Consider the following 13513-nt stretch of genomic DNA (forward strand, 5'->3'; position numbering starts at 1 on the left):
GAAGATGCAGGAATATCTTTTTGCATAAATCTGCATTTTGGCCATCTCCCTCAGGAGAGCTTCCCAGACATGGGATTACCAGGTCAGAGGACAGGAACACATTCACGCTCTTAATGGAAGCTGCCAAATGGCTCTGAGGACACTTTGGGCCACCTGCCTCTCAGGGTCCTGCTCATTTCTGCTGAGGCTGACGTGTGCTGGGCAGGTCCATGTGCTATGGTAGGGCTTCATCTCTCAGCCCCTGCTGACAGTGGAGGAAACAGGCATGGCAGGGGAGAGCACGGCCTGACGGGGCCTAGGGCTTCAGGAGAAGTCTGGGACTTTGCCACCGTGGTATGGTTCTTAGCATGGGGTTCGAGGTGACATAGGATTGGGTGACTGTGGTTGGTTGAAGAGTGCCCCCCAAGTTCATGTCCAGTCAGTACCTACAAACAGGACATTTGGAAATAGGGTTTTTGCAGATGTCATCAAGTCAGCATGAGGTCATCCTGCAGGAAGGTGCGCCCTAAATCCAGTGACTGGTATCCTTATAAGAAGACGAAACTGACACACAGGGTGAAGGCCAAGTGAAGACAGGCGGAGATGGGAGCGATGTCTAGGGACTGCCAGCAGTCACCACAAGCCGGGAGAGAGGCCTGGGACAGACTCTGTTATAGCCTCTGGAAGGAGCCAGCCCTGCCCACACCCTGTCTCAGACTTCTACCCTTCAGGCCTGTGACAGAATAAATTTCTGTTGGTTTGAGCCCCCTGGTGTGTGGTCATTTGTTCTGGCAGTCCCAGGACATTTACTTATACAGTGCTGAAGAGTTGGGGAGGGACAGAAAGGGGCTCTGGGCAGGGGCTCTCCTCCAGTGACCTACCACCCGAGAGGCTACCCAGGGGTTGGGAGTGTGCACCGTCCTGACCCCTGTCTCTCTCTCTCTTTTTTTTTTTTTAAGTAGGCAAGGAACTTGATTAACCTTGTTCCAAACTTATTCCCAGACTTCCTCAGCTTATTTAGATGCACAGAATGAATTGTGAGCTGCAGTGTCCAAGGGGATTGGACTTAGAAATATCAGAGATCTGATCTTATCAGCTCCAGAAGCCAAGTAACAAGAATGCAGTCATGGTATAAGCAAGCAGCTCCAAGTCCCTTCTTCGGGCCTGATCATCTTTAGAAGTTGGCTCGATTCTGTTCGCTTCATTCTAGGAAGCTCCTCTCACCAAAAACCTCCCAGCTCTGTGCCAGGGCCAGCAACCCCTGGGAGGCCTGGAGAGCTTCTGGAGGTCTCGGGAAACCAAGCACCCTTGGCTATTCAGATGGGGTCACACTGTGTACTGGGGTCAGCCACCTGCTTCAGGGGATGTTGGCCAGCAGTGAGCACGCTCAACCATGCTGTGGGACCCAGGCACTCAGACAGACGGGACGAGGCTGGTGCTCATGCACTGGTCATCTTGTGCCATGGAGAGCAGACATGGAACCAGAGTGAAAAAGACATTTAGCAGTACGGCTACCACCAGATGACAGCAGAAGGTAGCCCGCTTTTCCAGTTGGCCTTGCTGGTGTCTCTGAGCTTTGCCTTTGGGCTGTGCATGGACCTTGCAAAACATCACCCTCTGCTTCTCACGTAGGGCTTCTCACACCTCTCCCAGACTGGCCAGGGCTTATACAGAGCAGGGCTGGGAACCTCTGCTGCATAGCCCCCTTCCGACCCTATGGTGACATGCTGTGGCCCCATAGTCTGTGGATGAGGGGGTGGGGGAGAATCACACTGCTCACAGCATCCTGCCCTGGCCCTATGGATGTGGTGCCCAGATGCAGACCAGAGGGAGGTGTGCAGCCAGGCTGAGCTACATGCCCAGTGAGGCCCCATATCTCTTGCTGCTCTACCCAGTGCACTCAGGACATTAGGGTGCAGTTGGCATAGGGTTAGGGAGATTACTCCCCAGGAGCTTCCAGGGAGGTGTGTCTTAGGACAGACCCTTGGCAGCTCCCAGTGTGCTGAGAGCCCCTGCCTGGCAAGTCCACTCTAGGGTCATCAGCCCCTAGGTCTGTGGCCAGGCCCTATACTGTTCTGGTCTGGGCTTTAGCATTGTCCTCTCTGTCGCTTTGCAGTGACTGCCCATTACAGCTGACCTGGCCTCATCTTCTGCGCTTCTTCCTGGGCTTCCACCTCTGCCTGGACCCTTACTACTCATTCTTTATCCTGGAGTGTCAGCTTGATGGTCCCTGTTGTCAGTTTTCCCCAACTGTCTAGTCTCAAGTGCTTAAAACAACAGATTTATTCCTTTACATTTCTGGAGACTAGAAGTCTGAGATCAGGGTGTGGGCAGGGTTGGATTTTTCTGGGGGCTCTGAAGTAGAGTCTGTCCCAGGCCTTGCTCCTGGTTTCTGGGAGCTGCCAGCAACCCTTGGGAGTTCCCAGCAACCCTTGGGAGTTCCATGGCTTGTAGCCGTATCACTTCAATTTCTGCTTCCATCCCTGTTCTTTTCTTATAAGGACACAAGTCATTGGATTTAGGGACTTCTCTAAATCCAGGATGACCTCATCTTAAAAGCCTTAACTAATTACATCTGCAAATTCTCCATTTGCAAACAAGGTCACATGCTGAAATTTCAAGTCAGCATGAATTTTGGGGAACACTGGTCAGGCTGAACTGCTTCACCTGCTGTTTCAGCTCCATCCCACAGCCTCACAGCCACCTGCGGTGCTGCTCTTCAGGTGCTCCTACCCATTTCCCAGCCCGTGATCCCGGTGAGCTGACATTTCAGTTTACATTTGGGGAACTGATTCTGGAAATGCTGCCCATAATATTCCTCCCCTCTCTGCCACCCAGCAGCCCTGGGGGAGTGTATTCCTTTACCACACTGACTCTTGGGCACTCCAGGGCCAGGTATGAGAATGCCTCTCCCCACAGGTCATTCTTCACCCTGGGGACTCCAGGTGGGAGACTCTCGGATCCCTGTTCCTGGCTGGTTGTGGGACGGCTCTGGGCTTCTCAGCTGTGGATGGTCACTTTCTGGGGTTGGCGCTGTTTTTAGAGGCATCCAGGGAGGCCTGGTGAGCAGGGCCCCAGCCATCAGGGCCCACTGGCCCACTGGGTAGACACAGGCAGGCAACATATCACAGAGTGGGTGCTGTGGACTGAATTGTGTCCCTCATGGACAAGTTCACATGTGGGAGCCCTAATCCCCAATGTGACTACATGTGGAGATGGGGCCTTCAAGGTGATTAAGGTGAAATGAGGTCGTAAGGTTGGAGTCCTGATTGGTATGACTAGGGCCCTAATGAGAAAAGGAAGAGAAGAGAGTCCTCTTTGCACAAACACAAGGAGAAGACCATGGGGGGATGCAGCGAGAAGGTGGCCATTGGCAACGCAGTGAGAAGACCTTCACCAGAACCCTGCTCTGCTGGCATCTTGGTCTCAGGCTCCCATCCTCCAGAACTGTGAGAAATAAGTATCTGTTGTTTAAGCTACCCACTCTGTGGTACTTTGTTACAGCAGCCTGAGCTAAGATAGAGGGTTGTGTGGAAGTAAGGGTCAGGGAGGGCTTCCTGAGGAAGTGTATGAGCTGAAACCCAGGTGATGAGAAGGAGCTTCATGGAAAGTTCTGGAAAAGTGGGGTGACTGCAAGGATCTGAAGGCAGAAGGAAGGGCTTTGTGGGAAGTTGGATTTGCTAGGAAAAGAGCCTGGATTATAACCGAGGCCCCTCCTGTCATGGGCAACCTCAGGGCAAGTCTGTTATCCTTCAGTGTCTCAGTTTCCCTGCTTGTAAAATGGAGAAGCCAGGTCTCCGCCCTCAGGGCTGCTGCAAGGCCCCACTCAGCATGGGCGCCCAGGTGGCTGGCGGGGCTGGGATCTCATTTTCTGGGAGAGAGGCCCCCATGAGCCAGCTGTGCTGAGCTCGGACCCCGAGGGACTCTTCACACATCCCAGCCGGAAGGTCTGTGCTCAACAACCACACCAACAGGGAAACAAACGTGTTCCCAGTGGACCCTCTGGTTCAGCCGGGGCTGGGAACTTGGCAGCAACCACAGAGCCTGATTAAAGGCATTCCGAGGCACACTCGGTGTTTGTGTATCTGGTTCTGTATTTACACTTTGGGAACGAATGAGGAGACAGCTGGGGAGTGTCTCACTCAGCCGGGGGGCTGGGTGACTCAGCCTGGAATCCTGCTGGCCACAAGCCTATGATGCTTTCATTCATTCTCTCATTCATTCATTAGTCCCTCTCTTACTAAGCAGATGTGTGATGCGAAATTCTAGTGTCCCCTGCATGCTTCAGGCGGTTGGCTGGGCTCTCCTCACCGTGGAGCACCCATGGTTGACGTGGGGGCCGGCTGTGAGGTGGGAGTGGGGCAGCAACAACCTTAAGAGTTAACTCAAAATGAACCAAAGACCTAAATGGAGGAGCTAAATCTATAAAACGCCTAGAGAGAAGCACAGGTGTAACTCTTTCTGGCCTTAGATTAGGTGATGGATTTTTAGATTGGACACTAAAAGCACAAGCAACAAAAGAAAAAGAGATTAATTGGACTCTGTCGGCATTAAAAACTTGTGTTCATCAAAAGACTATCAAGAAAGTAAAAAGAACTCATAAAATGAGAGAAAATATTTGCAAATGATATAGATGATAAGGAATTAATATTCAGAATATATAAAGAACTCTTACAACTCAACATGAAAAAGACAGGGGCAAGGGGTTTAGGAGGACTAAATGGTAATGGAAAACTATACGATAAAGATTAAATCAAAAAAGAAAGAGAAAAACCCAGTTTAAAAATGGGCAAACGGCTTGACAGACATTTCTCCAAAGATGATACACAAATGACCACCAAGCCATGAAAAGGTATTCAACATCACTAGTCACCAGGGATATACAAATCAAACCTGCAATGAAATATCATGTCACACCCATCGGGATGGCTGCTGTCAAAATAACAGAAACCAACAAGTAAAGGTGAGGATGTGGAGAAATTGGAACCCTTATGTATTGCTGGTAGGAATGTAAAATGGTGCAGCCACTGTGGGAAACAGTATGGAGGTTCCTCAAAAAGTCAATTACAGAGTTATCATATGACCCAGCCGTTCTACTCCTAGGAATATGCCTAGAGATTTGAACAGGGATTCAAACAGATACTTGTATACCCATGTATACAGCAGCACTGTTCACAATTGCCAAAAGGTGGGAACAGCCCAAGAGTCCATCAGTAGATGAAGGATAAACACAATATTCCACAGAATGGAATATTATTCAGCTATGAAAAGAAATGGAGCACTTAGCCTACAACATGGAGATAGATGAACCTGGGAAATATCAGGCTGAGTGAGAAAAGCCAGACACAAAAGGCCACATAATGTGATTCCATCTGTATGAAAGGTGTAGAACAGGCAAATCCACAGAGACAGAAAATAGGTTAGTGGTTGTCGGGGGTGAGGGGGTTGGGGAGTGACTGTTAATGGGGATGGGATTTCCCTTTGGGGTGACAGAAATGTTCTGGAACTAAATAGAGGTGATGGTTGCACAACATTGTGAATGTACTAGATGGTGTTGAATTGTACGTGTTAAAATGGTTTATGTTATTAGAATTTTGCTTTGATAAAAAAGTTTAAAGAGAGAAAGGCCTTCCTGGTTGGGCACCTGCAAGCATAGCCATCTACCTGAGAGCCCAGGTTTCCAATCCTTTCCAGAGTGGCTAAGGGGAGGCATGGGGAGAGACAGCATGGCCCATGGACATGTGACATGAGTGGTCACTGCTGTCTCTTGGAGCCATAGGATGGAGGCTTGGGGAATCCCAAGTCAGAGCTGGTGGCCCTCGGCCCTCTTCTCCTTAGAATGACTCTGTCCAGGGCGTTTGGTACTGTCCTCTGTGGCCTTAGTGAGATGTCCACAGCCATGCACATGTCACCTCAACTGAGCAATGGGGGGGGGGGGGAATGGAGCCTAGGAGGGGCTTTCTGCCCTCCTCAAACTCACCACCTGCTGCCCAAGCTGAAACTAGGGGGTCTTCTAGAGCCAGGCCTGAGAAGGAACCTAGAGGGACACAGCCAGACAAACTGGATGCACACACCTGCCAGAGAATGGTGGGCCCAGAAAACCCACTGGTGACTCCACAAGACTCAGAATTAATTTTTTTCAAGGGCTCTTGGTGTTCCCTGCCTGTACCCCCATGGCCACTAGAACACTTGGAAAACCTGTTGAATCCCCAGTCTCTCCCTCCCAGCGACATCCCCAGAGGTGGCTTGAGCCAGGGTGTGCAAGTCCCAGTAAGCACTTGGTTCTGGAAGCATCATGTGCTTGAGCTGGCAAAGGGACAGTATGTGCTCTTTGCTTTCCTCTCATGGGTGGTTCTCAGGTTGGGCCCCAGACTGGAGCACATGCTGCCTCTGCACTAGGTCAGCCATCTGTTCTTCCTTGGGTCTCAGTTACCTCGAGGTTGGGGTTAAGGGTCCCATGTGGGCACAGGTGAAACATGGTTCCTGCCTGGGGTCCTCAGTGCGTCCAACTTATTCCTGTGCTCAACGTTACCTGTTGTCACTCATTCTGTGTGTGCTGATTTATGCCAGGGTCCTTATGGGGCCAACAATCTGATGGGAGGAGACAGACAGACAGACCTTGGGTGGGTAATTTTGGACGGTAAGCCGTTGGGAAGGTGACCCTGTGGGGGTGCAGTGCTCAGTGTTGGGCTAGCCTCGTGGAAGAGACTCTTGGAGGAGGTAGCATCAGTGCAAAGGCCTCAAGGCAGTGACCATCTCAGTTGGTGAATCCCAGTGGTCAGGGAAAGCAGATCCAAACTGAAGCCTTTGTGGTGAGAGGAGGAAACTGAGTCCTGCTAAGAACACACAGCTTCTCCTTGGCCCATCCTAGCTTTGCAGGACAGAGCTCAGCTTTCAGCACACCGGCTCTCCTTAAGCTCATTAGAAGGCCCATCATTTGCCATGGAGATTGCTGATGGGCCTGGAAGGGGCTGGCAGGTGGAGGTATCACTGCATCCTGTTGGCAGCAAAGTGGAGGGGAAAGGGCCGAGGTCTGGGTGCTGCCCTAGAGGAGTGATTGCCTCCCTCACATCACGTCTTTCCAGGACCACTGGCACTTGTTACCTGCCTTTGTCCCCACTTTGCTTAGCCCTGTGGATGCTGCGAGAATGTGGCAGGAGCGAGGGGTGCAAATGTGTCCAGTAGAGGTGTGGACACTGACAGAAGCTGGGAAAGGGCACTTTGCTGGGTGATCCCACCCCTATGGGGTTCTGTCAGCAAGGTGGGACCAAGGGAGGCTGGAGAAGCCATCATTTACATAGCGCTCTCTGCAGGGGAGTGGGTGTTGGGCAGGGACACAGGAAAATATGGTACATGATGGGGCTTGGGCACAGGATGTGTGTGTGGGTTGGGTGGGGCGGTAAGGAGCCCTGCCTGGAAACAAAGGGGCCCAGGGCTGAGGTGAGGAAACTGGAGAGGGAAACTAGGCCAGAAGGGGGCTGTGGCCCTCTTCTTGAGAGATGGAAGCAGGGCAGGCTCCCGCCACATGGCTCAGACACAAGGAGGGCATGAGGTGGGTCTTGGGTCTGAGGTGACCTGTGACCAGGTAGGGCTGGGGCCCCTGGCTTGTTTGTCTCTCATGATCGAGGGGAGGGACACAGTGGGTTGTTCATGTGGGAGATAGACCTGGGCTGGGCCCCTCAGATGCTGAGAACCACCTGGGTAGGAACTGAGCAAGGTTAGCCTCTCTCCCGGCTCCACAGGGCTTATAGGAAACAGCTGTTTACCTGGGTGAGGTGCTTTGCTGGGCAGGTGGCCAGTTCCCGGGCTTCACTTTCCCTCTAGTGTCCAAGGCCCCCCAGGAAGCGGGCGGTGTGGGCGGCCAGCTGATGGAGGCTGCCAGGAGCTATTTGTGAGGGACCACAAGTGGCCTTGTTGTGTATACAGAGTTGACCCTAGCAACTGCCTCAGCCAGGAGAGTGACACCACCCCTTCCTGCATACCCAGCCACTGCCCCTCGTTCATGCTGCCCACCTCCCACAATGGTGTGATGGGCTGCAGGAGGTGCTGCCTGGGTCAGGGCATCTGCTGTCATTCCCGAAAGTGGAATCAGCTGCTTGAGAGAAAAGAGGCAGATTCCAGGCCAGGTCAGAGGCAGCTATCGCCAGTCATGGAGCCCTGAACTTCTAGTTCTGAGGGGAATGAGTCCCCAATTGAGTGATGGGCAGAGGACTGTGCAGGAATTCAGCCAGCCCAGATGAGAGCTGGGCTCAGCCCCGGTGACACAGAGGGACAGGCAGAAAGAGCTTGGAGCCTTGGGCAAGACCCTTGAACTCAGGCAAGATCTGGCAGACCCACTAGTCCTGTGTGTGCTGCCGGAGGGATCCACATCCTGCACTTTGAAAGCCCGCGCTATGCTTCTGAGCCGGCCCCTCTGATTCAGGCCGTTGGAAAGAAGATTTCTCCTGTGTCCGGGTGTCAATTCGCAGCCTCTGGCCTGCGCCCCGGTAACAAAGCCTTTGGCTATGCTGAGAAATGGCTCCCCTGGGTGAGTGAGGGGCCTCCTCCTCACACTGCAGTCTCCAGGCCTGTTCTGTACTCTCACTCATTCACAAACCTACCATGTCAGCCAGCAAAGAAACATCCCCTAAGTTCACAAAGTCCTGAAGAGGACCCCCCCAGGGCACCTGGAGTTTTTGATTCTGCCGTTTTGGGTGGAGGGACACCTGGCTCCTTTGAGAATCTGAGTCGTGGGGTCCCACGTATTCTGTGATTAGTGCCACTGATCCTACTGCTTGGGTCCTTTCCAGGCCATTGGGGGTGGCGCTCTGTGGGGTGTGTGGGGAGGGCTACCCAGCCCCTGCTGCAGCTGCTGATTTCTCTCTTGCAGCTCCAGCTCCAGAAGTCACAGTACCTGCAGCTGGGCCCAAGCCGTGGTCAATACTATGGCGGGTCCCTGCCCAATGTGAACCAGATTGGGAGTGGCACCGTAGATCTGCCCTTCCAGGTGAGCAGCACTGTTGGCCCCCTTCCCATACTGCTTCCCTAGGGGAGCTTTCCCTGGCCTCCCACCTGGGGCACATCCACTCTGGGCAAGTGTGTGTGCGTGATGACTGCTGCAGACAGCTGGGGTCAGCAGACAACTGCCACAGTCCTCCTGCCTCACACCCGCCTACTCCTTTCCTGTCCCTGGGATGGCCTGGCCAGGTCTCGCCTAGATCCCCCCCAGCCAGTCCCCTGTCAGCATCAGCAGACCCTGCAACGAGGCCTTAGTCTGGCCTCAAGCATTTCAGCAGCCACTACACCTGTTGGCCGGCTGTGCGGCAGCGGCAACTGCTTAGGGCCTCTGGGGTTTGGCTCCATCAGCCTCACTAATCCGCAAGCCCAGCGGTTCTCAGAAGGAGGCCCCAAGACCTGACCCCACTTGTCTGCAAACGTTTCTTGGCAGAGACCCACACAGCATGGCTCATGGCTCCCGAAGGCCACAGAGCCGCCATGCACATCCTTATCATAAATAGAGATAAGGCTCACCACCTGGGCTTAGTGCCAGGCTCTTTCCCTGATCTGCAAGTGGAAGCAGAGGCAAGGTGGCCAGAGAGCTAGGTCTGAGAGCCAGGCGACCCCCAGCCAGCATGGGCAAGTTCATGGACTGCCCCACTTCTGTCTCAGGCCCCAGAAACAGCCGTATCTGTCCACATGCTGATGGGCTAAGTGCATCCCAGGCTGGCCCTTTAAGGAGCTCAGCCCCGACCCGAGTAACCCCATATCTCCTACTCCTCCCATTATATTGCTACTGAGATGCAGCAGACTGCTGACCAGGGTTCCTCTGCTGGCTCGGGGTCTGCCCAGCTCAGCTCTGGGTCACTGGTGCATGGCCCCCCTCAGACAGCCTCCTCATTGTTTGTTAGGGCACTTTTGAGTTGGGATTCTCCCCCCTCCTCCCTGGCTCTCCCTTTCCTCTGTCTTCCCATCCCCTCTTCTCTGGAGAAGGGTGTCTCTCTGGGCACCCTGAGCTTGCCTTGCCTGGGCCAGCATGGAGCCCCTAAGGCTGAGGGTGCAGGGGCCTGTTGGGGTTCCAGGGGACCAGGTGAGGCCAGAGCATCTCAGAGTCTCGGTTCTTTGCATTTCTAGCCCAGCGGATTTCTGGGGGATGCCCTGGCAGCGGCTCCTGTCTCTCTGGTAAATGAGCCCCTGGGCTGAGGCTTTTGGTGTCCCCAGTGTGGCTGCCCTCCTGGCCTGGTGGGAGGTGTCTGTCTGACAAACAGAAACTGATCTGCTCTGTACCTCCATGTCTCGGGAAGTGTATGTGGTCATGTGGGAAGACCCCAACCCAAGAATTCAAGCATGCGCACCAATGCTGCATGGTTGTTCCCGTGACACATGCACACGTGTGTGTGCAGTTCCTAGATGCAGCCTGGTGAGCTGGGCTGTGGCCAGGCTGAGCATCTCTCTGCCTCTGGCTTTGCTTGAGCCCCCTTGGTTTTCCCTCCTGTTTCCAAGCATCTCTAAGAGGACGTGAGTGGCCCCTGCCATCTGGTGTCCCTGCTGATGGCAAGGTTCCTTCCCTTTGTTAGTCCCAGCCATCTCCCAAGTTGGCAGGGTGCTTGGTGGGTCAGAGAGAGACGGGGGTCCTAGGCACTGGAAGAGCTGTCAGCCCTGAATGCCAGGAAAGGTGTTTGGATACATGGGGAAGAGTAGGTTCCAACCATGGCAGAAGGAAATCACTTTTTACCCTGCTTCCCAGAGAAGACAGGAGGACCCAAGGACCAGATGGCCATGCAGGGGAACAGACTGTGTCCAGAACTGACTAAGGCTGCAGTCTTACTGCAGTCAGATGTCAAGGAGCCCCAGGGTGCCAGGGATGGCAGAGAGCAGGCTCCTGCAGACCCCAGGGGCATGGAGCTTGGAGAGGGAGCAGGACTTGGCCAGGGTTGCCTCATGTCAGCCTTGGGTGCTAGAAGGAAGCCCTGTCCTGACAAGCCATGGGCCAGGGCCCTGGAAAGTGCCTGCACTTGGCTCATGGTGGTGCTGGGATATGGTGGGGAGTGTGCTAGAGGCTCTAGATTGAGACCAGCACCAGGCTCAACAAGGAGCCTCCAGGGAGCCAGCACTTGGCCAGGTGGGCCCCTCAACATCCTCGGCTAGAAGCCCCGAGCTGTCTCTTGGCAGCTCCTCCAGGGATGACGTAGGTGGGAAGAGGAGGCCAGCCAGGCCTGAGAGAGAAGGCGGAGGCCTGTCTGCACCTGGTGAGGCTGGGGGTGGGGTGGGGTGGGGTTGCTGCTCAGGCCATCTGCACCCCTGGCACCCTCGCTGGCATCGGCCCTGAGCTTGTGGCGTTCTGCCTGACCCGTGCATGCCGGCCTCACTGCACGCCTGCTGCCGTGGTGCCCAGGGTCCGCAGCTTGCCCACACAGCTGCAGTGCTCGGAAGCTGGGTGCTGGTTGCAGGAGGAAACCTGTCCAGGTTGCCTCATGGTGGCCAAGTGTGTCTTGGCAGTGGGGGGCCCTGAGGTCAGATCCTGGGGGCAGGCCACAGCTGATAACCATTTTGGATTTCTCTCATTTCTTTTTTCCATTTCCTTCTCCCTATGCTGGCCCCCACCCCTCCCCCAGACACCCTTCCAGTCCTCAGGCCTGGACACCAGCCGGACTACCCGGCACCATGGGCTGGTGGACAGAGTGTACCGGGAGCGCGGCCGGCTCGGCTCCCCACACCGCCGGCCTCTGTCGGTGGACAAACATGGACGGCAGATATCCTTTTCACAGAAGACTTGGGTCGGGGGGCTAGGCCCCCTGTTGTTGACTGCAGGACCTTGAATTCATCTAACTAACGAAACTACCAGCTCTGAGGATGAATCAGGGCCTCCCCAGTGAACTTCCCAAACAAGACAGTGAGGCAAGCTGGAGAGCCTTTGGCTAAGTGGGGACTGAGGGACACAGCAAAGAAGGATGCAGAGGTGGCGGCTGAAGTATGCAGCCAGTCGTGAGAGTTGGGGATGGTGACACTGAATCACATTGCACTTGGACGCCTGGCTGGACAGTGGAGCCCAGGAAGGCTGTGAGCAGGGTGACCACACATCAAGGTCATGTTAGTGGACCCTTCCTGGGGCCATGTAGAGGACAGACCAGCCAAGGCAGTGGGGCTGAGGGGTCTGAGCCAGACCCAGACAGATCTAAGGGAGACTCCATCTGCACCTCAGCCAAACAGAGAGATGGTCAGGAGACCCCCCAGCTCAGCCACCTCTTGGTGCTCAGCCAGCCAGCCCCACCCCCCAGAGTCTTTAAGTGCTGCCCTGGGACCTCCTACTTTCTAGAACAGAGAAGTCTGTTCTTTCCTGGTTCTTATTACCGTGGCTGGGGGAGCCCAACCACCTGGGCCCCAGACGGAGCCCTCAGGCCCCAGGATCCGCCCATCAGCCCAGAATTAAGAGTCATGACCTGGGTCATCTGAAGTAGACTCCCCACCGCCCCTGTGGGCCCCGGTTTCACGGCTGAGGCCCCTCTTGGAAGGGGTGCAGCCTGCACGTGCGCTCGCAGGGGGTGAGTGCTGAGTGCTGGTGGATAGGGCCACCCCTGGGGCCACTCACAGCCAGGAAGGAAAGGGCCCCTCCCCACTTCCCACCCTGCAGCCCCAGCTGTTTGCAGGCTCCCAGTAGCCTGGCCACCAGGTTTCTAGGGCTAGGGTGGGGCCTGAGTCAACAGCGCCATCCCCTTAACTCACACTTAAGCGGACAGCTGCCCTTATGGTACTGTGTACCTCTCACCACCCTCGGATACCAGCTGGAGAAGGTCAGTGACCCAGAGCCAGCCCCCAGCCCTCTCGTTGAAAACAAAACCAAATTTTCATTCTGGTGTTTGGAAAACCAATATGTAGTCGCTTTAAAATGACAAAATTAATTATCCAGGAGTTACTAGAAATCAGCTTTATTTTTTTTAAGGGAAGTTGAGGTTATATTGGATAGTTAGTATTGTAGCTTGGTTTTTTTCATTTAGAGCTGTGGTTTCCCACATTGCTAAATGGTCATGAAAATGTGCTTATAAAAGTATTATGCATTTATTGCTAGAAGACTAGTAAAATAAATGTACCTAGAAGAGAACAAAAACACCCATAATGCCATCATCTAAAAATGTCTAAAATAATAAATATGAATATCTACAATACTATAAATGATGGTTGCACACCAGTGCGAATACACTTAATGCCACAGAAGTATACACTTCAAAACTATTAAAATGGCCCTGGCTGATGTGGCTCAGTGGACTGAATGCTGGCCTGTGAACCGAAAGGTCACCAGTCGATTCCTGATCAGGATGTATTCATGGGTTGTGGGTCGGGTCCCTGGTGGGGAGCATGTGAGAGGCAGCCAACTGTTGATGTTTCTCTCTCCCTCTTTCTCCTTCCCTTCCCCCCTCTCTAAAAATAAATAAAAGTAAAACCCATTAATATTTTTAATTGATTAAAATGGTAAATTTTATTTACACATATTTACCAAGCACAGAAAATGTGTATGTGTGTATGCAATTTCAGTAAAAAAAGAGCAAAAGTAAGCAAACTT

The 13513-nt window shown here is 53.7% G+C and overlaps 1 protein-coding gene across 2 annotated transcripts in view; it reads left to right on the forward strand.

The window, feature by feature from the left end:
* The window catches only part of CRTC1 (CREB regulated transcription coactivator 1), a 55009-nt gene that overhangs the window by 19837 nt on the left and 21659 nt on the right, over positions 1–13513 (forward strand). The window contains exons 2-5 of one of the 2 annotated variants that reach the window (XM_090290022.1): positions 8849–8965; positions 10090–10137; positions 11571–11711; positions 12688–12746. In XM_090290022.1, coding sequence (XP_090146148.1) covers positions 8849–8965; positions 10090–10137; positions 11571–11711; positions 12688–12746 — 365 coding nt within the window. Of the gene's footprint in view, positions 1–8848; positions 8966–10089; positions 10138–11570; positions 11712–12682; positions 12747–13513 lie in introns of both variants that reach the window. The other variant, XM_090290023.1, reaches the window with a different exon arrangement.

This window comes from Furipterus horrens, unplaced genomic scaffold, assembly GCF_987537825.1.
Source record: "Furipterus horrens unplaced genomic scaffold, mFurHor1.1.pri manual_scaffold_10, whole genome shotgun sequence".
Lineage (NCBI taxonomy): Eukaryota > Metazoa > Chordata > Mammalia > Chiroptera > Furipteridae > Furipterus > Furipterus horrens.